This window comes from Pyrgilauda ruficollis, unplaced genomic scaffold (assembly GCF_017590135.1).
Source record: "Pyrgilauda ruficollis isolate IOZ18807 unplaced genomic scaffold, ASM1759013v1 scaffold73, whole genome shotgun sequence".
Lineage (NCBI taxonomy): Eukaryota > Metazoa > Chordata > Aves > Passeriformes > Passeridae > Pyrgilauda > Pyrgilauda ruficollis.
The window spans coordinates 3200708-3228143 of NW_024529155.1; the positions used below are offsets into that span (position 1 = coordinate 3200708).

At 43.0% G+C, this 27436-nt stretch overlaps 1 protein-coding gene across 3 annotated transcripts in view; it reads right to left on the reverse strand.

Moving 5' to 3' along the window:
- Positions 1-604: 604 nt before the first annotated feature.
- The window catches only part of ETV6 (ETS variant transcription factor 6), a 127117-nt gene continuing 100285 nt past the window's right edge, over positions 605-27436 (reverse strand). For all 3 annotated transcript variants that reach the window (XM_041485952.1, XM_041485951.1, XM_041485953.1), the window contains 4 exons: positions 24188-24730; positions 10257-10399; positions 7851-7951; positions 605-4662 (listed from right to left, as the gene is read on the reverse strand). In XM_041485952.1, the coding sequence (XP_041341886.1) occupies positions 4557-4662; positions 7851-7951; positions 10257-10399; positions 24188-24730 (893 nt within the window). In that variant the 3' untranslated portion in view covers positions 605-4556. The remainder of the gene's footprint in view (positions 4663-7850; positions 7952-10256; positions 10400-24187; positions 24731-27436) is intronic.

The following is a 27436-nucleotide window of genomic DNA, read 5'->3' on the forward strand; positions in this document are numbered from 1 at the left end:
GAGGGGCTGGGTACGTAGACTGGTTTGCAAAGATGAATATTCTTTAAAACCTCTTGCTCTCACAGTTTTTGATCTGGTCTGTTAAGCGGGATAAAAAGATGCATCAGTCATCACAGCAACTCATTTTTGGTTTTTCTTTTTTCTTCTACGTCCACTCCAAGAGAAGGAAGGAGAACCAGGTACACACATCCACTCATTAGAGGAGTACTTGGCTTATCTCTCAGGACAGACAGCAAAGTAAATATTTCAAGGGACAGCCTTAACTTTTCTGAACAATACTTCCCAGGGAAGATCAAGGCACTGCTCATACGTGTTCGGGCAGGGGGAGCCTGCAGGTTTCATTTCCTGACTGAGAACAGCTGCTGTGTGCTATACTCTTAGGTACCATGGCTCTTAAAAAGAAATAGCCTTGTAGCAATGATTGCACCAACAAATTTGGCATTCCTGCTTTTGTATTAAATTTTTTTTATTGAGATGATGTAATTACAAGCATTTTAAAAATTATTTGCAACTCACTGGCCCTGAGAATAGGCTTGTTTTTGTTTTGTTACATTCATTTGATTCAGTCCCTTAACACCACACCTTAAAAAAACAAAAGCCATCATCAATAAAAACACTAGAATTTTATTTTTTTAAAAAAAAGACCTCAAACTCTGGATTCGCGTACAGTTGCAGTCTGACAAAAAAGATCTGGAGAATGCATAAGTGGAGTTTGAAATATGGGGAGGATGGCAGCAATTTAGTGTTCACAGAAAGAGCCCCAGTAGTGTTCTCTGGATGGAGAGGCAGTCAGCAGGTTTCAAACTTTAATCAAGAAAATATTCTGCTGTGGAACTGCAGCATGTCCTACCTGACTGACCTGTGGCTTGCTGAGGCTTGTAGCAAGCTGATGACAATGAAGGTCCCACTTAACCTTTGCATAACCACTTAACCACTCAGAACCTTTGCTGGGTGCTGAGGCTGGCAGGGATCTGGTCAAACCCCCTCTGGTCAGGCAGGGCCAACCAGGTGCCGTTGCCCAGGACCACGTCCAGGTGACTTGTGTATCTCCAAGGATGAAACCCTTTCTCCCTTTTCCCCACATGCTCTGGTGGCAAAGGCAGAAAGTTTGGCTGTTTTGCAGCTGGCAAATTCTACACTGGGAAATCAGAAACTGGGGGAGGGGAGGAAGGCAGGTGTCAGTGTTGGTGGAAAGACAGTGTTACCTTTGCTAGCCCTGGCAGGCAGCGACACATTCCTATGGCTCAAGATGTTAATGCTGTCTTTGCATTCCCATGGATCTGCCAGTGGATGTGAGGTCAATGGGAATCTCCCTCCTGCAGCTGCTCTAGCCTGCCACTACTTTTTTATCTTTAGTCATACCTAATAAACTCACTTCAAGACCCCTAGAGCGGTTCAAATCCTGCAGATCCCACAACAGGCCCTAAGGCTCTACAGTCCTGGCAGCTCCAGTGTCACCCACACAGTTCCCTTTGGCACGTGGAGGCTTGGCAGGAGACAGGAAGGGCCTCTGTGCTACTGGCCTGTTCCAAGGTCAAAGGCTACTTTCATTCCAACTAGCATCAGCCTTGAAAGAACTCCTTCTCTGTGGTTGTGATGATGTTGTTTTAAGATGTCCTTTATGTGTGAACAGGGAAGAGTTTCCAACAGCCACAAACGTTTTTTCCCCTTTGACTGAGATTCTGCAAGTGGAAGTGATTGCATTTCTTTGTAAAGGTGAACATTTCCACTATAAAGCTTCCCTACAATGTGTGATTTTCCTGTCTTACCCAGTGCTGAGGATGGACTTAATTTGGTAGATAATGGTGAAAATGGGTGGATTGTCTCTGCTTCTCTGTATTCTGCAGTGTGCACCTTGGCCATGACAAAAAGCTGTGACTCATCAGAGCACTTTATGCAGAAAGTCTCTATTGTTTTTTTCTTGTCCCTCACCATCTTGTAACAGCAGGCTGAAGAAAATAATGCAGTTATGCAGTTGTCTAGACCACAGCAGTAAAGAGGATTAATCATCCTCTGTAAAAAATTTCTCTTTCTACCAGTGGACACCCAAGGATCCAGCTAGAGCCCTTCTTTACATCGGTACTTCTGGTCACAAAGTCACATTCTGGTCAAATTCACACTTCTGGTCAAAGTCACACTTCTGGTCAAATTCACCACTTCATTCCAGCTCCAGAGACCTGGCTGCAACTTGGGGGCCCTTGAGCAACGTGATAGAGTAAGGTCCCTGTGGTCTCAAGGCAAGGGACTTTAGGTTTCACATCTGTGACTACTGAAGTCCCACAGTGTCTCCCAATCTCACGCCTCATGAGCTCCAGCGACTTCAGAGTCACGACAGAGACAGGTGACACAGTGCTAAAAAACACTCCCCTGTCCATTATTTTGAGGCAGAACAGATGAAGTACGTGGTGTGCTGGGACTTGTAACTTACTGACTGTGATTTTACAGAAAAACGTGGCTGGGAAAAGCTCAGGGAGAAATGTACACCCTGTCATTCCTCATCAGATACTGGCTCAGAAAAATCTCCCCTTGTTGTACGATGCTTATTTACACCCTTAACAAAGCTGCTCCTTCTACGACCTGTGACTCAATATTAAGTCTTTGGTGAGATTGGCCTATCTCTGTTTAAACACAGGGGACACTGTTCATTGCATAGTGCCATTTTTTCCTGGATAGATTAACCCTCCTGTTAAATACATGGAAAGAGCAAATGTCGTGTTGGTTTAATAGCTGATAAAAGCCCTATCATGGGAATGTACCTTGTTTTTTGGTTGAAATGGATTAGATTAGCCTTTTGATTTTTTTCCAGATCTAGTTTCTTTTATGTTTCCATTAAAGAGGCTTTCTGCTTTTAATGCACTGCTGTGGACGTGCTTTCTTTCAGGCACAATGTGATTCCTGCAGTTTTCCCATAACCTTCTCCCTCTGCAAGCATCATTTCTGCTGCTAGATCTTCCTTCCATTCAAAGGACCACTGCTGATGGATCACTGGACACCACAGACATTCCTGTCCTGGTGGTCCAAGCTGTGAAATGAAACAGGCCAGCAGTTTCTCTTGTTTGGGCATCAAGGACTGCTGAGCTTTCTGTGACCAAACTAGGCATAGCTCTTTACCTCATGCCAAGCACCCTCAGTGCAGCAAACCAAATGGAGGCACCTTGCAACCAGAACAAAACCCCAAACCAAGAAAGCAACACAGCTGTAGGGTTTGTTTTTCTCTTGTCTTAAAACATGTTAAAAACAGGCAAGCTGGGACAAGCTTCCTTGATGGCAGAGCTGTAGGATGGGGGAGGGCAGTGGGAGGCATTAAAAAAAAAAAAAAAAAACAAACCAAATCCCAAAACAAAGCCAAAATCAATTACAAGATATAAGTATAGCTATTTGGTCTCTAGTTCTCTAACATCAGATTTTGGAGTGGTGAATCATCTACCTCTCCAGCAGCACAAAAATGATCCTGGAGAGGCTTCTGAGTAATACAAAGCATGTGATGAGTCCCTTTGCTTTCTCCCTATGATGTAAGGAACAGTCCTTCACCTTTCACCCCAAAATTGCTAGCAGGTATGAGAAACACCCCTTCCTTCTGTAATTACAGATGCTTCAGTCTTTCTTTTTATAGAAAACTCTGAACTGAAATTCACAACCCTGCATTGTGAATATACTGGGGGGAATTACATATATATTTTTATATATATATACATATGGAACTTTTAGATATATATACACACATATATATGTATTTGTCCCCACCCTCCCTTCCCCCTCCTCCATTCTATCACTTCTTTGCTAGAAGGAGGGAAAATGTTAACTGATAGTCACTTGCAGAGGTTTGTCACATTTATTTTTCTCCTCTCTGGAGCACTTAGGTGATTGGTTTTGGTCCATATTCCAGCAGTTAACAGCCACTCGGGAGTACTCTTTGTGAGCCCAAGCTATGCTGGGATGACAGCCCAGCCTACATGTGAAGGGTGTCTCCTCTTCATTTGACAGGTATGTGTGAGATATTCTTTTGGTAGCTTCAACACATTTCTCAGTGGCAGCACATATAAATTGATCCAAGCAAACTGGAAGCCTTGAGCAAATCCCTTCTGTGTTGCTATTGTTTATGCAGTGTTGTGTCATGAGACTTGCACAGAAAATAGGAGCACTCTATTTCCATAGGAAAGCCTTCCAAAAACAAAAAACCAAAAAAAGAAGAAGCATAATCTGGTGTCTTGTCCTATGTGAGATAAGGAAAGTCAAACTGCATGTTTATTAGGGAAAAAAATGACAAAAAAACCCCAAAACTGAAACAAACCAAAAAGAAAGAAAAAACTCAAGGGAGACTTTGTAGGAACAGTGAAGTAGTGCATAAGTCCAGGCTTTCTCCCCTTTGCTTTCCTGCCAGCACCACTTCTGCCAGTTAGTTTGTTTTGTTAAGGTGCTTCAGGTCCTGCGTGGTCTTCAAGCTAAGCAGTGACCTCAAGTACTGCTCCTGTGTTGTTGCTTCCCCTCCCAAACCGTGCCGACCGTCAGGCAGATGTTTCTCCCCTGGACCCACAGAGGTGCTGCACCTGTTTCCTTCAGCACTCATCTTCTTGGTATATTTGTTCATCCAGTTCCTGGGATTCAAGGTGCTCGAGGCGGTCTGTCCGGCCACTCATGATCTCGTCTGGGGTCTTCATGAACCTGCAAACCAGAGAAACAAGCGCATTTCTCAGGGGTCTCAGCTTTTATCTTCATCGGGTTATTGAGACCCCTGAGCTCTACAGCTCCCAAGATAATTTTTGCTGTATCCTCCCAAAGCCTTAGTATTTCCCAGCTTCTCCCCAGGTGTCTTCCCTCCTCCATACCTTGAAAGGAAACAAAGAAATCACCAGCCTTTACCCTGGCTTCTTGAAAGCCCAAATCTGAACAAAACCCATAGATTTTCTCAAAGAATTACATTTATTTCTTCTCCCTCATATTGTTTGCTGTTTTCATGTCAGGTGACAGCTTGGCCCCAGTACACTCATGTGTGGTGTCTGGTGACAGAGACATGAAAGGTGTTTATGATCAGCATATTTCAAAGCACAAGCCCTTGCAAGGTGTGGGGAGGCACCGGGTTATTGGTTTGTGCAGGTGAGTGAGAAGAACATGAAACACCAAAGAACAGGGGGAAAAAGCCAAGGTCCACATCAGAACAAGCTCCAGGAATGGAAAAAGCCCTGAAGGAAAAAGGTTTAGGGCTAGAGAACTGTAAGCAAGGACAGTCTCTTCCTGTGTGCTTGTAGAAAGTGTGACTGCAGTGAGGCAGCATCCTGTGTAATGAATGCCACGGCTCCCAGCACCAGTGTCTCAAGGCAGTAAGTCTGTAGGGCTCTGAGACAGAAACTGCCTGTGGGGAGGCATGGCAGCAGAAGGAGCTGAGAAAGGACATCCACCAGCCTGCAGTATAAGTCTGCAGTCTTGGTTTTTGCCAGGACACTATTGTGTACTACTGCACAGAGGTAGCACAGAAAGGCTCTGCTTTTTCATATTCAATTTTATGATGAAAGAAGAGAGAGTGACACAGGAAGGATGAAATCCTAGTTTCAACACAAATCAGTTTCCCAACTCCCAAGCACTTCTGGAGGAATTAGGATGAAAGATGTTTATGCTGGAAGTGGTACAAAATTTCAGTCTTTCATTAACAGCGTCCTGGTTAACATGCAGCAGTATGAAATGTGTTAATTGTAAGAGCTGATTTTATTTCACGTTGATGATATGCTCAGTATCCTTGCCCCAGTGAAAACAAAAACAACCAGCAGGAGCCTCGTTACTATCACTGACTCAGAGTGGTCACTGCTAGAGCCTCTCAGCAAACACAGCATAGCCTGCAACTAACCTTTTGCCTTCCCTTCTAATTTTGGAAATCATGTGCATATAAGCATTTAGGGGGAAAAAAAAGGGCTGTGACTCACTGCTGTGTCACTGCTGGAAAAATGCTACTGCAACAAACAGTGTTACAGTGGTGAAAAACTTGTATGCAGGAGTGGTGAATCAGTGCCTGGCTACACAGTGCAGCAAAGCCCAGGGCCAGACTGTGCCCTGATTTACACCCTGTCACTGTCCTGTCGATCTTGCATGGCAATGAAATCAAAACACAGAGTGGTCCCACTGCCATGGGACCCACTCCCCTTTCCATGTGGGGCATGGGCCCATGTGAGCTGCACCACAGGACTTTGGGTATTCCTTCTGGTCTGTGCTTTAAGCCACATCAAGGAAACCACACTGTGGGTATTTCTAATAGCATCTGACTACATTAAAAAAAAAAAAAAACAGACAAAAACCAACCCAAATCAGAACTGAATGAAAATTAAGACACACTATCTGTGACCTATTTTGTTGCAGAAGACACCCAGACAACCTATTAGAAATCCTTTTCTGACTCCATCTTACTTAAAGCTCCATACAGATATCTGCAGATGACAACTGCCTGCAGGTTAAAGTCACATTTCCTATTATTTCTCTGCTTGCAAGGAATAGCCAAGAAAGGCACATTAATAACTTGATTTTTTGCAGCTGTTCTTTTTCTCTTCAGATATAAATAGGTCTAAGAAAGCAACATCAAAAAGTTTTTATTGGGAATTGTGCAAAGAAATGTTTTGCTGGGTTTTTTTTTTCCCAGTTTCCAAAGGAAATGAAGTTTATATAGCTCATGCTTTATGCTCTCTGGTGACCTTTGAATCTGTTGGTCAAATTGGCCAAGTCTGACAGAGCAACTGATGTCTCCAAGGGCATTAAGTTAAAATAGTTTTGAGAAAACAGGCAGCCTGGTTGAGAAGAGATGGACTCCCGTTTTGTGGATGCCCCCATTGAAAGGAAGGCTTCAAGAGAAGCACATTCCATATTCAGCATCAGGAATTCCCCCAGGGCAATGCAGTCTTCACACAAGGCCACAGAGATACAGGTACCCTTGGTACTGATGGAGCAACCTTGTTTTAACTTTCCACCAGAAAAAAATTTACTACTGAACACTTGATTTTGCCCTTGAACACTTGATTTTTCCTTCACTCTCCTTCCTGCATCTATGTTTCCTTCTAAGAGCTGACATAAACAAGTCATTCCAGAGAACCCTTTTCCAGCTGAAGAGCGTTTGAGTGCTAATGCAGTTCTGTTAGCTATTTAAGAAAACAAATTCCAAGACTGCCTTCCTATTGTTATCATGTCCAAACACACTGTTAGATCCAGGCTACTGACAGCAAAGCAGTCTTTGGTCTGAGTTCAGTGCTCTGAGGGTCAGACATGCACTAGGATTTGCTGGTGTTGTCTGAAGAGGAGTGGAGTGCTCTCACTCTGTGCCATCTGCACTCAAGTTTGTACAAGTAGCTCCCTGCTTTAATGCTGTTTCAGGCTCTATTTCCTAAATTCTTGGCTGTACCATCCAATCAGCTGTGCTGGGTTTTATGAACAGTTCTTGCAGCTCCCTCTCTTCCTTCAAGGCAGCACCAAAGATGTGGTCATTGAGTGCTTCTCTTCTGTGATGCCTTTGAGGAAATGTCTGATCCCTGCTCAGCTTTCACAGGCAGCTGTGTTTGAGAAGTCCATTTGGAGCAGGTCTTCCAGCAGTTTGACTGAACCCATTTATCAAAGGTCTTAAACAATGGCACAGCCTGCACAAAGCAGTGAAAAGACTTCTATTGTCTCCACTGATCATTGAGACAGGCCTGTGTTTTTTGTAAATTGACGTGGCTGCCTTAAAAGCTGGGAAGCACTGCTCTATACAGCTTTTGCAAATGTATGGCCATGTTCACCTGTGTTATAACTGTGGCAGTGAGGTATCCCACACACAACTCCATCTTCCATCCTCAAAAACTAACTTTCCATAGAAAGAAAAGGCAAAGAAAGAAAATTACCTGAACAAAAGCCTTTGTCCTGGCTCCTTCCGGATAATATTTAGTTTGTAGTAGTGGCGTAGGGCTCTGGACATTTTCTCATAAGTCATATTTGTTCTGTTCTGTTTTTTTCAAAAGAAAAAAGAAAAAGAAGTGGTGAGATGATTCATTAAAACCTTCCTAAGCCCCAAAATGACTTGCAGAACTACCAGAGCTGCCTAAAGTAACCAAGACAGTCCAAGAATTACATGTACCATTTTTTGCTGTTTGCAGGCCCATTCTGTCCCCACAGCCCTCATGATCTAAGTTTTGTGGGTCTCTTTCCACACAGGGCAATTCAAGCAAGGAGTTTAACAATAATTCCAAGCAAGGCTTTTCTACAGTTTCTTGGAACACAGATAACAAAAGACTTAATTAACTACAAGAGGAGACATTAGGTGGAGGGGGATGCTCATGCCAAGTGGGATGTGACAGGCCTGTTCTTAAACACCTTTTATAAAAGCCTGGGTGTAGTGGCTAATAGGCTGAATCTGTCAGCAATCCCTGCTTGGAGCACTGCTCCTCTGGGATTCCCCTGCATTAACTAGTTAATGCTCACAGAGCACTGTGGGCACTGATAGCCTGTTTGTCCTCTTGTTACACAGGTGTAAACCAAGAAAGCAGGTGGGTTGTACATCTGCTTCTGTGACAGATCCTCCCCTTCATTCTGGGAGCTGCTGGCCCCAAAGGCTGTGGCCAGAGCACTGAGGTATACTGAAGTGTGAGATGATTCATTAAAACCTTCCTAAGCCCTCAGAGGAGATGGCTCTGCTGAAGCTGAGTGTCACAAGGAAGAAGTGACAGGCACTGGCAGCAGAGCTGTACGTGGGCAGCCCCCAAATTAGTGACTTGGAAGAGCAGGATCAGCCCCTTAGGCTATGTCTACACGAAGGAGCAGTGGCTGCTGTCTGGCAGACACCAGCAGAGAGACAACTCTGCTGCCAAAGCTGTGTGTGCACGAGGGTAAAGCAGCCACCTTGCCATGGGCAAGAAATGCTGAAACAGCAGAAGCACATTTTTGTTCTGGGAGTCTCCATGTCAGCAGTTTGGCTTCACCAAAGGAGACTGATCCACCTGCCCAAAACACCCAGTAAGAGCAGAACCCTCTCTGCTTGCCCTGACTACAATAATTCTGCAATGGGAGGCCACATCAAGAACTCCTGCAGCAATGAAACACTAACAGGGACAAAGTTTTCCCTGCAAAAAATGACTAGACTCCTCATTGGGAACCTCCCTGAAATACTGTTTGTGCTTCTTCCATTTCTTATATGCTGAAAGGCCACTGTGTTGCTCAAGTGGCCAATGGTCTGAAGGAGTTTTAGACACTCGGCATGAGACCTGATGGCATGGCCCAATAATTAATGCGCAGGTTGGTAAGTTTCACAAAATTCTCATTAGCCCATAGCTCCAGCATGTTCAGAACCATGCAGATGACAGCACAACCCTGTGGTGTGTCAGCTACTCCTCCCAGTTTTGTGTTGTCTGAGAATCTGTCCCATCATCCAGATCATTAAGGGACATACAGTACTGACCCCAGAATCAATCTCTGGGGTAAAATGACTAGTCACTGGATTTTGTGCCATTGATCACCATCTTTGCAGCCCAGATCAGCCAGTTTTCAATCTACCTCACTGTATTCTTGTCTACGTCATTAATTAGTCTGTCTTTGAAGCTGTTATGAGACAGTTCCAAAAGCCTTTCTAAAAATCAAGATAAGCTATATTCACCATTATCCCTGAATCCACTGAGCCAATAATTTTGTTGTAGATGGATATCACAGTGGTCAAGCATGATTTCCCTTTTGTAAATCCATGCTGACTATTCATACATCCATATGAATAGACTTATAAACATATACAGAAATATCTATACATAACTCAGCTCCAAACTATAAAAATCAGTAATGGCTTTCCAGGGAACAAACCAGGACCTGCCCTCTTAGAAGGAAATACATAATCCAGCAGCATTTGGTGTCAGGGCAGTGTGTAGAATCTGGGAGCTGCTGCAGACAGGAACACAGAAAGCTCCTGCTCTGTAGTGCAGAGTTCCTTGTAAACTGCATCTCACCAGAATATCCTCAGCATCAGGTTTCGAGAAGAAGTAAGATGCCTTGAGAGAGAAGGACTGTTAATTCTTGCACTCCTTATAGTTTTATAATTACAGGCCTTTATAACTAAAGGCCTTTAAACCAAACCGACAAGTTGAAGAATAGGTTTTAGTGCTTCAGGATGGATGCTTTGTATTTCTAATGTACATAGAATAAAAAATTACAGTTTTCCAGTAGTAATCTATATGCCATCTTTTCTTCTTTCCCCCTACTTATAACTGAATCCTGTAATGCTACAAGAGGCAAAGTGCTGCAGGAGGAAGATTGCATTGCTTCCTTACCTTGTGGTTTCCCCACAGACGGGCCAGCCCATTGGGATCCACTATCCGAAATATTTTGGATTCCTTATCTTCCCATCGGATGAAATTTTCGTACCGGCTGTCAGAAAGCAGCTGATAAACATAATCCCAAAGCAACCTACAGTCTGTGAAGAGAGACACAAGAAAATAATTATTTTTTCTTCTGATTAAATCTGGGAAGATTTTGGGTGGATGGATGTATAGTGAAAGGACAGTTGGGATCAGGGCTGAAACAGCTGCTGCAACCTGAAATGAAAATGGCTTGGCTGGTATTGAGGAATGTTTGCAAAATGGACTAGAATATACAGCCTCTTCTGATGCATCCCAGTTCTCCTGACACAGAGCATCTCCATCTCATCAAAAGCTGTGTGAGGTGACCTGCTGATCTTAGTTGTGTGTTTATGGTTGTAGTGAAGCACATAAAACTCACCCTACTGGCCCTGATGCTGTTGCTGGCTGTTTTAGTGGAGAAATCACAATCCTGCAACCTGCTCTCCCTGCTTGAGGCTGCCCCTTTCTGTGCTAACATGTGAGTCTAAAGCATGGGCAATATTACAGATTTCCTTTGTAGACTCCATGTGATATAAAACTGACAGCTTCTCCCATTTTCAATTTCATTTTTTGTTTTACTTTTTAAGGTTCCTGAAAAGAAACAACACCTAAGTATTATAATTACTTGAGTGCTATTGAGAGGTTAAATACTTTCTGTTTGGATAATTGAATTCAAATTTCCTCTTGGCAAACACTCCTTAGGTCGCTAATTAAAGGTCTAACAGACACTTAAGTTTTAGTTTAGTGTTTTTCAGTTTCATGGCAGTCTCTTGAGACTGAGGAAGCCAAGAACTGAGCTGCTCCTACTTCCTGTTTGCAATGTGTGTGTGCAGCACAGAATAACTGGGAATATGGGATGTTAATTGTACAGAGCTGGGATACTGCTGCTGTCAGAAACAACAGGGTTTTCACAGCTCAGCTCTCCAGGTTTCTGAGGTGACTGTGGGGCTGCATTTTACTTTGAAAGCAATACCAGCCTCTGAGAAATGGCTTGTTAGAGTTGTTCAAGGGCTGGCAACCAAAGAGTTCCAGCTTCTAAATGCTAACATGGATTCTTGTCAGCCTGTCCTTTCTATTCCTGTCGGTCTGTCTGGGGCTGGCATGTGTTATAATGGGCATGATGACATGGGAATATAAAATAATTTTTGAGACAGGATATGAATAACACATTTAGAGAGCACACCTGAAATGGATAGAGATTTTAAAGTTATTTTTCCACTTCCAAAGTGCAAAGAGTATCGCTGACACCAGTACTGTCTCTAAAAGCAGAGTTTAGTTTGCCAGTGCCCTTGCTTCAGTCTCTCCCTGCCAGTCCTACAAAGAATAAAGCATTTTGTTTTCAAGAGATGGCATCTTGGCAAAAATCACAGGTTCCCATTCTAGCTGAAACCTACCCCGATGGTCACCTCATCCCTGACATCCACAAGAGGAGAAATGTGAAAGGCAAGAGACAAGACTTTTTGGTTGGAAAAACCTTCTTTTCATTAACTTTCTCATAGAAAAACATTTTCCCCAGAAAAATGTTCATCCCCATTTGAGATTTTTCTAGTGTTAATTTAAAAAATAAAACCTGGGTAAGTTTCCCTGGACTAAGTGAGAGGTCTGAAAACTGAAGTTGAATTCTACCGCTTAAATTTATGTCATCCCCCCTCTCACAAATTCTCAAAACACAATTCTTACAATTGCCTTTCTGTCACTGTTTTTGCACACACACACACACACACACACACACACACACACATAAGAAAAAAGCTTATTTTCTAGACTTCATTTATGATTCAAGACAAGGGAGATTATATTGCTCTTCTGCTTTGTGTCTTTTAATACTGTGGGAGGTTTTCAGATAAAAGGGTAGTAAGGCCCTGCTTAAATGGTTATTTGACACGCATGCAATTCATTCCAGAAGTTTTTCAATGCAAGAAGTATACAGAAAATGTCTTTTTTAGTGCAAGAATCCTTGGAGTCAGCTGGAGGGATGGTGCTCCCGAAGAAACTAGTCAATGTCAGGCTTTGTCATATTCTTGAATGTTCAACCCAGGGCAGACAACCTCCAATTACAGCACGTTACAGATCATATTTACAGTTCTGCAGAGATATGATTTACACTCCCCTTTACTTTCACCTCATAATTTGCAATAGGCAATGTTATTTTTAATCTCTCTCTCTCACATTCAAACACACACCCTGGGCCCCCTTCTGCACAAAACCAAAGAAGCACACAAAAAAATCAACCTGAGATGTCTAGGTGGAAACAAAGAGAGCCTCAGATGCTAAGAAGAGGTAGGGTTCAACTCCAGATTTGTTTTTTTTATTGTTCACTTAGTTTTTAGGATGGATTCAGGCAAAGCTTGAATATAAATATACCTCAAATGAGAGAAACAGAGCTGCATCTTGAAATCTTCACAAGAAAAATCATAAGTGATCAAGGGACCCATCCCATATTCTCAACTGACTGAGCTGCTCAGACTTGCAGAGGTATTTAGTACGCTGGTGGAATTTGCAAAAAACCCCAACCACCCAAGTATCTGAGACTGCTGTTTGCTTCAACAATAAAACTGAAAATCCTTGAAAACTCTGCTTGGTTCCTAAAACCACTTAAAAACTTGATTTCAAACCATATGGGCGTCTATCAGCAAATGTAGATATATGACTCAGTTACAGTAATTTACTGAGCATCAAGGCAACTGTGGTAACTGTGTCTCAAGCCACTGCAAATAGGAAATAAAAAGCATTAAAAAGCAGTAGAAAAGATTCACGCTCACTGCATTTCTTCTCCCCAGAGCTGAGAACTCCAAGCACACAGTTAGTTATCTTGGAGCAGATGATGCTTTGCAGCACACGTTAGCTATGTATGAGCTCTGCTTCCACAGGACCTAAAGCAGCTTGCCTTCTTCTAGTTTCACTTGGGACCCCTTCAGGAACTTGAGCACAGGCACTCAAGGGTTTTTTGTTTGTTTTTAACCACAGATGGTTGCCCTACATATCCTTCTCCATAGATTGCACAGTAAAAAATACGAGGTCTGAAGGGTTCTCCCTGACTGACAGAGGATCACTAATTAAATAATCTACCAGTAGAGACCATCTTTAACAGGACACTAGAGACAGTGAGTTGAGGCTACCTGGTAACTCTTAGAGCTTGGATTATAATAGAACCCATCTGCAAGCCTGTGAAATTGGTCAAAACCCAACAAGAGGCGATGCTAGAAATTGCTTTTAAAAGGAGCTTCTCTGCAAGGAAAAGAGGCACCTCCACAAAAGACTGCTGGACATGACAGACAACATGCTCAGGCACAGGGTGGGATTCTTGGGCTGCCTTGTGCCGGGCCAGCACTTGGACTTTGATGATCCTTGTGGGTGCCTTCTAACTCAGGATGCTCCATGATTCTATGATACAGAAAGTTGCATTCTCCAGGAAGGTCAAAAGTGTGATGTGTATTTTTAGGAAGGACAGAGGAAATGGAGAGAAGGACTTGTACGTGGCTCGTTGTTTTGTGAATGTCAATCATGTGTATGAGGGAAGTCTGGGTGGTGGAAATGACTCCATGAAGACTCAGTCTCTTCCTTGGCTGTCAGAAGGCCTCTGAAGGAGCTGCTGCATAAGGAGACTCTACACAGGGTGTGTGTTGGCTAGTGAGTAATAGCAAAAAGCACATGGATGTTGCTGAGGCCAAGCAAGTTTAAAAGTGTGGGAGATTCAGTTGGGGATTTGAGTCAGGGCTGGTACCTAAATTGTTTGGGCATGCTGTGATTTCCTGCCTTTTGGCTAAAATAAACTTACTTAGAAAGCAACTATGCCTCTCTAGCACAGGGAAACATCATTTCCCCCTAGCACACACAAACTTTTTTTTAAAAGTGAATTCAGATGGTTGAACTTTGGACATTATGCAGCTACAGAGATTCAGCTGCAGATAGAGCTGGGACTGAGAGGCTTTAAGGTGATGTTGTTGGGAGTGGGAAGGTGGAGTGGGTGAATGGCCCCAGCAACGTGGAAAGGGCTCCTAAACACTGGCACTTCCATGCCCTACTATTTTCTCAGCTGTAATACTAAGCAAGTCTGAACTATGTAATTAGCTGGGAATTAGGGCAAACTGCAGCTTCAAATGGAGAGGTATGGCTACAACTTTCCTCCTGCAGCTAAGGCTTCCAGAGGGACTTTTACAGTTATGTACAAGGTAGTGATAAGGTGTAGAGTACTTAGCTGGTTCTCAGACTGTCTGCCATAAGCACTGCCCTACATGTGCAAGAGGCAGCAGTTTCCCACTCCTGCTAATAAAAACCATGTTATCATTAATTGATTAGGCACAGTCTTCTGAATACACACCTAAAGAATACCAGCATATAAATACTTCCTAAGAGCTACATGATAGTAATAAATATTCTTTAGAATTGAAATACCATCTCAGAATGATCTGTAAATTAAACATTACAGGATCTTAGGTTCCTAGTATTTTGATATTTGTCCAGCCATTACAAATGACTTCTCCAGCATAATTTGGTCAAGGTCATCTTCATGTTGCAGTAGTGAGAGGTCTCACATCTGTGCTCCCTAGGACTAAATAATGTTGTTAACAATTTAGGCATATGCATGCTAAAGACCTCTTTTGTTCAGGATATAACATTCCCCATCACTGAAATATTACTTAAAGCACACACTCTATCTGAGCCCTTTATTGTTTAAATGAGACCCCTGGTGCAGAGCTGGCCCTCTTCCTGTAGTAACTACCAAAACCCTCGGTAACCACAGAAATGTTTTGCGAGACCCACCCACATCTTGCACTGGTGAGCATTATATAAAAAGTATTTGATCTGGCTGATGACTGCCTTGGAACCCAACATGGCTCCACACAGGAAGAGATGCCAAAGGAATGTTGTCATACTCCCTCTGACATCAGCTGAGGCCTTACCCCTTGCTGTGTAGGTTAGCCTAAAATCTCTCCAGCATGATATCATTTAATTTAAATGGTTCTGTGATTTCTACCAGCTGAAGAGTTCTCCCAAGCTCTCAGCCCCATTTATTTTACACACTGATTTGTGCTTCAGCTGCATTTGTTCAGAGTAAAGCACAATGGCTGTTCACAACTGAAACTACTGAATAAAACCCTGGAAGTTCTCTGGCACTCTAGTTTCTCTAAGTACACCTGAAGTGTGTGTGAAGACAACAGGGTGATGCTCATGGTGTCAAAATGATGAACTGATGGAATTCACAGTCAGTGGAGCTGGGGAAGGGCTTTCAGTCCCCAGAAAGTGGGAATGCCACTGTCAGAGTCCTGGGAATGGTCTGACTGGGGAGTTTCCTTAACAGACATGCTGCAGGAGCATTATGCTGTGTTGAGATGCAGTCCAGCCTCAAGATCTATCCCAGACATGTTCATTTTTAGCAGAGAAAACCAAAAGAAAAAAGTAACCATGTCTTATGATTAAGGGTTCAAACGGCTCTGAGGCCTGGGGGAGCATTTACCAGTCCTGAGATGGAGCATCCTGGTCATCAATGTGTGTTAATCCATGTCCAGGTCACTGAAGGAAAATAGTTTTCTTTCTGTGAATGTTGCTGCTGTAAGTAGGATGGTAAGCTGGTACAGTGAAGCCAATGTTTTTTTGTGGAGAAACCTCTTGACAGACAACTGTTTGTTCAGCTCAGTAAATTCAAGCTGGGGCTGAGTAAAGAGGTTGCCAGATCACACAAAACAACAGTTACATGTTGCTTCTGTCTTGTACCCAAACTCTAAGTGGGAGATCAGGCAGAAGGCGAGAAGAAACCTGAGACAGTCATGCTGCTAACAGTTGTACTGTGAGGTTGTAAAAAATAACACAGCAAGATGAGGCCAAGCTCTGTCTTTGGCAATAAAAACTTGTACAGGGAAGGAGGATCCAAAATATACCCCATGTAGTTGTAGAAAAGAGCACTGAAATCACAATGAATATGTAATAGATGGATCACAGACCATTTGATAGATGAAGACTTGGAAAGCTAAAGACTGTTGTATTAAAACCAGTATTTTTTCTTCCTGTCCTCTTCTGCTCCATCCCCCCATCCCCACCAAATAAATGGGCATTTTCAGTATTATCTTCAAGTGTTGTTCTTTTTCTGCTCCACCACAATGGCAGAAAAGACTCCTGCTAAAGAAACCTGTCTGTGATTCTCCTGTGGCTTTTCCTCAGCTTTACTCCTCATGAAAGGCAATGACTGGAAAAGAAATTCAATCTCTGCCTGTTCACACACACTTACGAACACCTCACAACCTTTTTGCCATCAGAAAACCAGCCAAACACATTAATGATGGGAATTTAACAATTACGAATGATGTTGTACCTTCAGAATTGTACTTTAGAAAAGTTGGCAAAAGCAGGAATTACTTAATTGCAGCAAAGGCATTCCCAACAAGGGTAATAATTTTTAATCTCACAATGTGAGAATCTCTACTATCTTCTGACAGTTCAGTCTTAGATTTAGACTTCTGTTTTTTTTTCAAGTGCAGAAAATCATTGTCTGTCACAGATTGTTCCCTATGAATCTCACTTCTGTGCTCCCTCAGAAAGCCCAGAGTACTGTGGGAGGTGTGAGCATGGCTGGAGGACAAAGTGTGGTGTGTTCTCAGAAGGTTCCTCCTGAAGGGACTTCATAAGCAATAAACTGGTGATTTCTGATGGGTCCCTTGCCAAAAACTGACATGTGACCTTCCCCTCTTGGGGTTAAAACTCCACATTGAGACATGGCCAAACTCCCTTCCCTTCCCTTCCCTTCCCTTCCCTTCCCTTCCCTTCCCTCACGGGAGATGGAAAACAGCCATACCAGTTTAATGGTTTGCATTTGAATGAACATAAACTGATGTGTGTGCTTGTAAGTGATTGGTATTAAAGCCAGACTTAAACAGGCCTGTCTCTGGAGACAGTGAAGAGTAGTGTCAACACTGTAAACAAACAGGGTTCTCTCCTGGTTTAAGTAAGAGGATTCAAAGTGATCCAAATTTGCTTTGTAGAAGAAAATCTGAATTACTGAAACAACTCTAGCCTGAAGGAAGCATGCAGTATATAAGGAAAATAAGGGACCTGTTTCCATTAAAAGGCAAATTTCTTAAAAGACAGTGTAACATCCTGCTGACCCCAAGGGATGCTTAGGGTACTCTGAAGCCACTTATCTGTCTAGCCATGGGATGCAAATGGGTGCTACAGTACAGTAATGAGAAGAATGAAATCTAAACTACTCATTTTTCCTCTGGCTTGGTCACTCCTGGCTTTTGAGTAGACCTGAACAAGCCCAGACTGCAAATTCTCTCCTGTAACTGTGCAGTAAGAATGAGACAGCTGTGAAGCAAGACACTTCACAGAAAATCTACAACCACCTATCCAAGCTATTGCTATTGAGCCATTGTTTGAGCTTGAGTGTCATTAGTTAAATTGGCAGGGAAGGCCCACTTTTGTGATTACATTAATTGTTAATGCCACGTTAAGAAGACTCTCATGCCTATAATGAAAACTGCTATGAATATGAGCTCCATGGGCTTGACTCTCATCCACACTTCAGTCTCTCCAGCAGTCTGGCTTTCCACAGGGGCTCCAAGAGACATGGCATGTAGTGGAAATGTAAAAGTATACATGACTGCAAGAGCAAGTGATGAAACAAGGTGACATTATCATTGTCATATCCAAATGGAAGTGACAGGCCAGCATTACACCAGGATTTTCATGTTCTTGCAGGGCTCCAATCTGTCTGCATGAGCTGCTGCCCAAAAGTCAGTTCCCTGGAAAACAGCTACTGAACTCCTACCACTTAGAACTGCTGAAGTGAACCACTGTTCTGGCTTTCTCTAAGTTGCCAGTCTGTAACTTGAAATTGCTCAGCTGCTGCGACCATCCTGTCAAAGCTACCCCCCAAAGTGTGTGTCACCAAAGCCCCACCAGCCACTTCAGTGCTGTCACATCCTGCTGGGTTCATCACTCATGACAGTGGAGAAGACAGCCTTGGAGGTCTGAGGTGAGTACACAGGTAGGCTCCAATGCTATTAGCAATGTTATGTGCTGTCCTGAAGACCAGCTGTGTGTTGGGTACACCCCAGATGTGGCTTGCCCCCCTGCTGCCAGGGCACACTGCTGACTCATGTTGAGCCTGGTGTTGAGCAGCATCCCCAGATCCCCCTGTGCAGGAATGCTCCCAGACATTTCTCTCCCCATTTCTATTTGGCCCAGCACTGCTCCACCAGAGGTGCAGAATCTATCAGCTGGAGTTGTCAGATTTCATCCAATGCTCCAATCTATACAGACTCCTCTCCAAGGCATCTTGTCCCTCAAGAGAGCCAACAGCATCTCCCCACTTTGGCACCATCAGTAAAATTGCTAAAGGTGCATTCAACTTCTGCATCCAGATCCCTAGCTGATAAATACATTGAACAGGACTGTCCCCAGAAGTGAGCCCTGTAGAACAGCCCTGTGGAACACTGCCAGCAAGATGTGGCCCCATGCACTACAACCCCCTGAGCCCTGCCCTTAGACAGTTCTTCACCCAGTGTACTGGGAACCTGCTCATCCCACAGCCATGCAACTCGACCCTGCTAAGAGGGGCAGTACAAAAAGCCTTCCTTAAAATGCAGAACAACTATACCCACCACCTTCTCTCAATCCACTAGGTGAGTGATCTTAGATAGCAAATTAGTTAAATGGGATTTACTTTTGTGGCTGTCTGTGCCCCTTGTCTGCATTATTCTTTAAATGCCTTTCAATAGTACCCAGTATTAACTTCTTCCTCATTTTTTCCAGCCCTTCTCTGAGGGCTAATGGTATCAGTTACAAAACCTGTAACTTCTAAGTCGTGTTTTGATGCTGGTTTTTACCCTCTTCACTACAGAGACATAATTGTTTGCCTCCTTTCCCACCCTCCCTGCCTACCATCCAGCATCTGCCATTGGATAGTAAACTGTTCCTGTACAGCTGTTTTGTACAGAAGGAAAAGAAACTAATGTGTTGTAACACATTATAAAAAATAAACTAATGTGGTGCATTTGCACAAAGGATTTTGCTGGTGTATGAGTAAAAAAAACCCCAGAAGATTATCCTACAACGTGACTCAGTTGTAAATGTCCATGGACACATCTGGAGCAGACATGGGCACTGGGGCTCTGGTCCTAGTAGCTAAGTAGTGAGGAGACACTGCTGAGGTGCAGTGGTTTGAAGTTTGGTGTCCTTTGATGTTTAAACTCTAAATGTCTATTGTTACAAATCTGACAGCTCAGTCGGCTTTTTCTTATCCTAATTTAAAAGCTTTCCAGCCCAACTCCAGAGTATAAACAGAAAAAAGCACCAGTTGATTTGCAATTTTTAAAAGCACTGTATTTGTGAAAGGGGTATTCCAGTGTCCCCTCCTGTCTTTTCCCCTCCCACACAAGTAATTTTTTCAAACAAAAGAGGAGAATCCATGATTCTGTTCCCCCTCCAAACTCTATCCCCACACAAAACAATCAAACCCCTTTGGAAGACCTCCCCATGCTCAGAGCCTACACCCATCCCAAGTGCTGTTCTGAGATTTCAGCAGAACATGAGTCATTCATAGCTGATGTGCTCTTACCATGGGACTGCATTTCTGGTTTCGGCCATCAGACTGTTTTTATTGAGATGTCACTTACCACCTTGCCACGATCCATGGGGCTCCTGCTACACCCCAGTACTCTCAGGATGTGTGGCACACTGAGAGGTTGAGGTGAACCAGGAGCAAGGCTGGAGGCAGCCATCTGTCATGACTTCAGCAGGGTATCCTGCCTATCCTCATTCCAACAGCACTCAATGGCTTTATGGGCCTAACCAATACAGTGGTAGACAATGTGCCTCCAAACAGTTTAAACACTGCCTGGCTTTCCCTCAGAATCCTGAAGGGGAAGAAACAAATCCAGCAGCTCATGAAGTCAGATACAGCCCTGTTGCTAAGGTAACCCAGCTGATAAGAGGCCGATAGATAACACCAGGCACAGGACTCAACTGCCTTTAGATTTCAGCATGCTGTGAATTAGTGAACAAGTCTTTCAGTCCTAGAGCTGGTACAGAAAAAGACATTGGGAGCTGGAAATCTCAGGGACCTGCTCAGCAATGTATTCCCCCTCACAAGAAATATCCAGAATTGTATGAGTGAGTTTTAAGTGACTGAATCAAAAGTGAGGTAAATACCACCATGTCATTAGCTTAATCTGGATGTTTCTAAGACAACCTTTATGTGATAAAGGTTAAGATGAAACCAACCCTGTTATAGTTGGATAGTCCCATAACAGCCTCTTGCACCTTGGGGAAGTACCTTTTACAAGGTATCAAAGCCCTAAAATCCTTGATAACAAAACCTTTGCAGCCTGAGGTTCATGGGGAGTAGAATTTCCAGTCTGCAGAAGGACTAGTTTGAGGTGCCCCTCTTGATTTAAACTGCAATTGTGTTAAAAAAAAAAAAAAAAAAAAAAGAAAAAAAAAGAAAAAAAGAGAGAGAGAGATAGAGAGAGAAAGGTATCTATTTTCACCCCACAGGGAGAGATATCCTTGGAGATAGTTTGTGGGGAACCAAGATTGACTACTGAAAAAAACTAAGCCATATATAGAATACCTGCTTGCTAGAGCCCAAGTTAGGACTTGACTACCAAAAGTGTTGCTGCTTTGAATTAGCAGTTCTAGTAGGGAAAACTCTCTATTACACTGCTCTGCTGAACTTCCCTTTTGAGGGGAGTATTTAGTATTTTTCATATTTTCACATGTTGCTAACTAGATGACTACTGATGCCTGAGTTACTTAGTTTATCCTTTGCCTGGTGTATTTACAGGGGATGTAAACCTGCTTCTTGGTCATCTCAACATGATGTCCTCCAGTTCTGACAAAGATACGCAAAAGACTTGTGCATATTGTGTTGAGAAGATAGCTAACCACAATTTTCAAAATCAACTCTAGCCGATAATGAATAATATATGTGATCTTATTGAGTAATATAAAGATACTTTATGCCTCCAGCTTTGCTAGAAAAGTGTTAAATGACCTCAGATGAAAAGATAATAAGACCTTCAACTTGAAATCCTTTGCTGTAAAAGGGAAAATGCTTTACCAGTAAAATGAATATTTTGAAAAATGGTATTACATAAAAAGGTAAGACATATTAGTCAGCCAGTGAGTAGAGGTCATTATTTTGTCTGACAGAAAGTCCAGAGCTTTATTGATTGACCTCCTGAAAAGAGAACATAGCAGCAAGCAAAAACATTATTTTCTTTCTCAGCACCAACTAATTGCATGCTGCATTTAAAAACACACTCAATCTACAAGTAAACAGATTCATGAGGCTGTTAGGTGTCTTAAGTCCAGGGAAAATTTTTCTACAATATAAAACATCTGCGCTGGGAACAGAAGATGTTCTGCAGCACAACCTAAGGTTTTAGTCAGCAGCCTACCAAGCTTCCCTAGCAGCTCCTCATCACTATCTTCCCTGAAAATCACCTGCATGCAAGTGGTTAAGCCATAGGAAGTCAAGGCTCACCTCACCAGGGTAAACAGTTGAGTACTTAGCTCTGGCACTGGACTATTGGTAAATCTTTTCATTGTCCAACCCATCAGTCATCCTCATCAAGAAAATGGAAGTAATGCCAGTGATTTCTAAAAAGCCCCTTTAAAGAATATATCTGCATTGATGTACATTTGCAGTTTAAGAGCCATGTCTCACACCTTTCATGGTCTCTCTCACACTGAAGTGGCAAGCATGGTTGGTCAAGCACCTCCACGCTAACTATGGCAGTAAAGGTGAGGACACTGAGATGAAAAATACATTTATGATGACATAAAAAATAAAACACTTATTGGCAAGAGCTGAGAGATGGGTGGGAATCAGGTAGAAAGCTACTTTCTTTCTAGGGGGCCTAAGTATGCTGCCATTGAATTCAACAGCTCCAGTGAAGTTGACTTCAGGCATGAAGCACGGGCTGTCTAAATGCTTGGTAGTAATCCAGTTTTTATCACCTTTAAATTAGCTGTGAGCTCTTTAGAGGATGCCTCTACAGTTCAGGGGCCATTACAATCCAACCAGAGAAGCAGTAGCTTGCGCCTGCACAGCAAATGAGGCATGTGAGCTTTTACAATTAAAGGACTTGGGCACTGATGGAAGTACATTGGCCAATTTATCAGCAGAAATCTAATCAAACCATGAGCTCTGTAATTCCCCAACCCTGGGCCATAAAACACTGCCCTCATCTGAACCAAATGTTTGAACACACTCCAGGTTTTTCTGGCATTAAATAATTCACCAGCTATTTCAGGTATGCCACCCTTGTTTGTCTCAGCCAAAACATGGGCCTGCAGTGAAAGCACCTAAGTCTGCAGGTTTGGCCTTTGGATAACATTTTTCATGGCTACGCATACTTGCCAAGCAACTGTGTTAGGCCCAAATTTCCAAGGGCTTGGGCTCTGCTGCCCTGCAAACAACATAAGGATAGAAAGGACATGGGAATTACTGGCGCTGGTGTCACTGGACCCACTGCACAACGTGCAGAAACCAAAGATTCCCAACTCTGTAGGAAAATTCCTAAGAGTAAAATAAAAAAAATTACACCACCACATACTCTCCATATTTTTTCTTACATTTATTTAAGACTAGGGTTTATTCTTAAAAGAATGTTTTCTTCTGGAAAATAAAAACTAACTGCCTTGATCTCCCAACAACACTTTCTGGGAAGGAAATCTCCAGTGATGCGACCAATAGGGTATTTTCTCTGCCATAACTTTAAGTATATTTATTAACTTGCTGAGAATTTTGTGGGTAATAAAAATCAAAAGGAGAGAGACAAATGTCAGCCTCGCAAAAAAGTCAAAGGATTAATTTTTGTAACTCATCTTTCTGTTAGTGAAAGGATCATGGTCCTTGCTGTGCTTGATCTTGACTAGATAGTACGATTTGTATCTTTGGAATTTAAAGTGGCAAATCTTAAGAAAACAGAAAATCTTCCTCATTAAAGCTGAGGCAGCACCACATCTGTAACAAATTTAAGGCATGTAAGGACAAAAAAGAACAAGGTGTTTGTAGCTCTGTGGACATGTGTAATACCTCACAGGAGCTGGGGATCACATCAGGTCACTGCTGACACAACTGCATGGAATCTTTCTGGGTGTGGTGTGTATTTACATCTCTCAAAAGAAATTGGTTACTGGGGCATTCAGCGTATTTCTGAAGTGGTTGGATTCCTCTTCCCCCTCTCCCTATTTACAGTTCCCTTTGGAGTACAAGAAACACTTTCTGTAACCTCAGCTTCCTGATTCAGCTGCTGTGATGTCAGTTATTTACGATAACAAAAGTGAGACAATGCCTGTGGTTTGAGTGGGACAAAGCCAACCTCATTTCTGTAAAAAGGGACAATCCTGATGTGAGAGGCCAGGAAAGGCTATGAAGTAGGACTCTGAGGTGCTATTTCATTAGTCCTGCCAGCTTCATAATGGGCTTGACACTGCATTATTTCAAAGGCCACTGACAGAGGGTGTCTTCATTTCCATAGGACTGGACACTAATGTGAATGGAACTCTTGGAAAACTCTCTCTTTGCAGAACAAGGCTTCAGAGATAGGTATCTTGGGAAATGAATGGATTGCTAGGGGGTGGAGAGGTAGTGAGTGGCAGGATGCAAATGTTTCAATAGCAATTACACGTTCTGTGGTCATAGGCAAGTCATTCTGCACCTCTGCTTACCTGTCATGAAACTCATTTATTAATATTGCACTGCCTAAGCCACAGATGTAGTGAAACTTGCACAATGCCAGTAAACTCTTGATGTCACAGAGTAGCAAAAGGAAAGAAGAAACTCTTAAAACGAAGCATGGTTAGTTATGAATGAAGAGCATCAGCTTTGGTGTAGCCTACAGAACGTCCCTTACCTGCTATCCTGCCGATTGGCATCGCGTGGTCCTCGGGAGGGGAGACAGACACCATGATGTGGTTCATATAAGCTAAGTCTTCTCGGTGGGACAGGTTGATGGGCTTGATGTCCCTGTGCAGCCCATCGTCAGACAACCTCGGTGGTTTGAAATCGGAGTGCCTGGGGTTCAGTATCAAAGGATGCATGATAGGGCTGGGCATCAGCTGGATGACCCTGGTGTTCTCCTGGCGAGGGCTGGAGGGCTTCTGGAGCATCTCGGAATGAGGCGGGCAGTGGTTGTTTTCTATTGGGGACACTGAGAGAGGATAGGGCTCCTGCTGGCTGTTCTCATGCTGGTGCCTTGTCCCTGGCATCCTGTCGGCCGGGGACAGGTGACGGAGCGTGCTGTCCATGGGGGACTTCAGCGGCCGCTGGTCGGGGTCTGGTGATGGACGGTGGTTGTTGGTGATGGGTGACCGCGAGCGATGCAACAGTTCAATGGTTGGGGGGTTGTGGTGGACTGCTTCTGCAGAGGGTCTCGAAGGTCTCTGCACAAAACTATCTGTGGAGAAAAAAAAGGTTCCCAAATACAGATTGTCTGTATTGTGATTGAGCTACAGGATCTACTGCTGACAGCTTGCAAATATTTTTTATTTGTGTGACCTACAGATGCCCAGTAAAGTTCTGCATACATGCAGATAGTTGTAATTTCTACACAGAATGAAAACAGTGAAAACAATCTCCCTCCACCACCATGTAAAAACAGTTCCTTGGGAAACACACTAAGAGAAATTCCATTTTGAGGAGCTGACTGAATACCTGTGAAAAAGTAAGCTCTGATTTAGCTGTGATGTGTTTCTGCACAATTTATTTGAAGTTTATCGCCTGCATTCATGTCTTTCTGTGTCATTCCTCTTACTACCATGATGAGCACTTTAAGGTAGAAGGGAAAGAAAAAAAGGGAAAATGTCTCCAGAAAAATACTGGGTATTAAATTTTAGATGGTACAGGCTTAGGTCAAGGTAGAGAATAACTCAGTCTGAAATATGAACTGGGTTGTTTAAAAAACCCTACTAGTAGGAAGCTCTTCATGAAACCCGATATTTTATCCCTGCCTTAATTTTAAGAGCACGTTACATCTTCATAAGGACATTTTCATCTTCTTTTATTTAGTCTGTAGTGTCTTCTGATGGATTGCCCCATATAAGCACTTACATGTCTTCAGCAGGAGGACTTCTAGCATGAACACACTTTCCCAGCTGTGATGCTTAACAGCAGTAGGGAGACAAATCACTAACACCTCTCACAAAATTAAAATTTTTGCCAGCGCAAACTTTCAGGTTAGCTAAGGCCATCAATATTGACTTGGGAAACTACTGACAAAGAGGAAAGTACCATCAGAGCTACAGTGACTAACAGGTTTTTATCAGAAAAAACAAAGATCAAATTTCAGTGCTGTTTGTTGAAAGCCTTGGGTGATAAGAGAAGGAAACTGGGTACATATCAACAACTGAAACAAGCAGCTGCCTATTTGAGGCTGCTTGTTTGTTCACTCCATTTTCTCTGAATATAAAATGATTCTCTTGCTCTCTTGCCAAGGCAGTGATGCCTATTTGAAAACCCTGCTGAGGTGAAGACTAAAGGGCTCCTGCTGCTCTGGAACCCAGGCAGGCATCAGGAGATGGATCAGCACATACCCAGGGAAAGGCCTGAACAGGAAAAGCTCAAGTCCTGAGAAAATGTAGTGCCAGGCAGTGACATAGCATCTGTACAAGAACACGAAAGTCTACAGGAAAACCTGGAATTTTAGGCAGAACCTACATTGCTCTAGAATACTTATTAAACACACTGTGGTCCCAGACAAGAAAAACTCATTTGTAGGGCTATTCAAGATACTCACAATGGAACAGCTGGAGGACATGAAACTCCACAGCTATATATTGTTCTTGCTTAAACCCAAACAGTTTTAAATACAATCTGGCCAGCAAATGTGGGATAGCCCAAATGAAGATCAAAGAGGAAAAATTTACAACTGTACCTACCCTCTGTGGCTGTTTTACCTTAAAGTCCCCTTTCTTTGCCACAACAGAAAGAATATCAACTCCCCAATTTTACTCAGTGTCCTATCTTCTACAGCCCATCCACCCCCATCACTGTACATTCAAATGCACTGTGCTCATTCTTGGCCTGTAAATACAGACCAAAATATTGTGTTGTTTCTCCTCTTTATTTAATGTCTTGGCTGAAGGGAGCAACTAACTTTAAAGTAGAAAGGAATGCCCTGCTGTGCTTTTCACCAAGCTCTCTGAAAACATTAGGTGGCTCTGACAAACTCCAAACAGAGATGTTCCTACCTGTCTGCTTCCAAACCATGGTGATACTGAACCTGGACAGAGAGGACACAAAGTAGAGACTTGCAAAAGCAGGAAGAGGAAACACCACAAATAGATACACACTAATGGTTCACTTTCCTTCAAGATCTTTTTCTTGAAGTACTTAACAAAAGAATCCCCTCATGGCCAAAGATAGTTTCTGCCACAAAACAATTCCAACTCAGCTCTAAGCAGGATTGCTACAAATGACCCTGAACAGAATAAAATCCTCATCACATTCATTCCTTGGCACATCTGGTGATTGTAAGTTGAGCACATATGGTATATAATTTCAGGCAGCACTAGATTCACTCTGGATCTTCATTCCAAGTGAGCAACATTCTTTTCTTGAAGACAAAGCTGTGAAAGGAAATCCACCTCCCAGGAAATTTGCTGACCTATCCATACAGGGATGGGTGGGGCTGCACTTACTCTGGGAGTGAGCAATTGCTGGCATGACAGTCCCAAAGATTGGCATTCTCTGCTCACCCATGGAAGAAGTGCGGGGAATGGCAGTGTAAGCTTCCTGCATGGCATCCCATCCAGTGACTCAGAGCTCTGTCACAAGGACCACTGGAGATGAAGGTAATTCACTTTCCATTGCTCATCCCTCTGCAGGGACAGAGCCCATTCCAAGCCAATATCCTGAACTGCAGTCAATTGATTTCTAACAGCCAAACCCCCTTTGTTTAAGCCTAGTAAGAAACCACTAGAGGGAAAGCATTTAAAAGCAGGATCATAAGTATAATCCATTAGGAAACAGGCAAAAGAGCCAGAAAATGGAAAAGATCACTGGAGTAAGGAGAGATTGTAATAAAGACACATCACCTGTAAAGTTTAACCACTCAAAATGGGGCCAGGGTAAAATCTGTCCCCAGTGTCACAGTCTGTGAGTT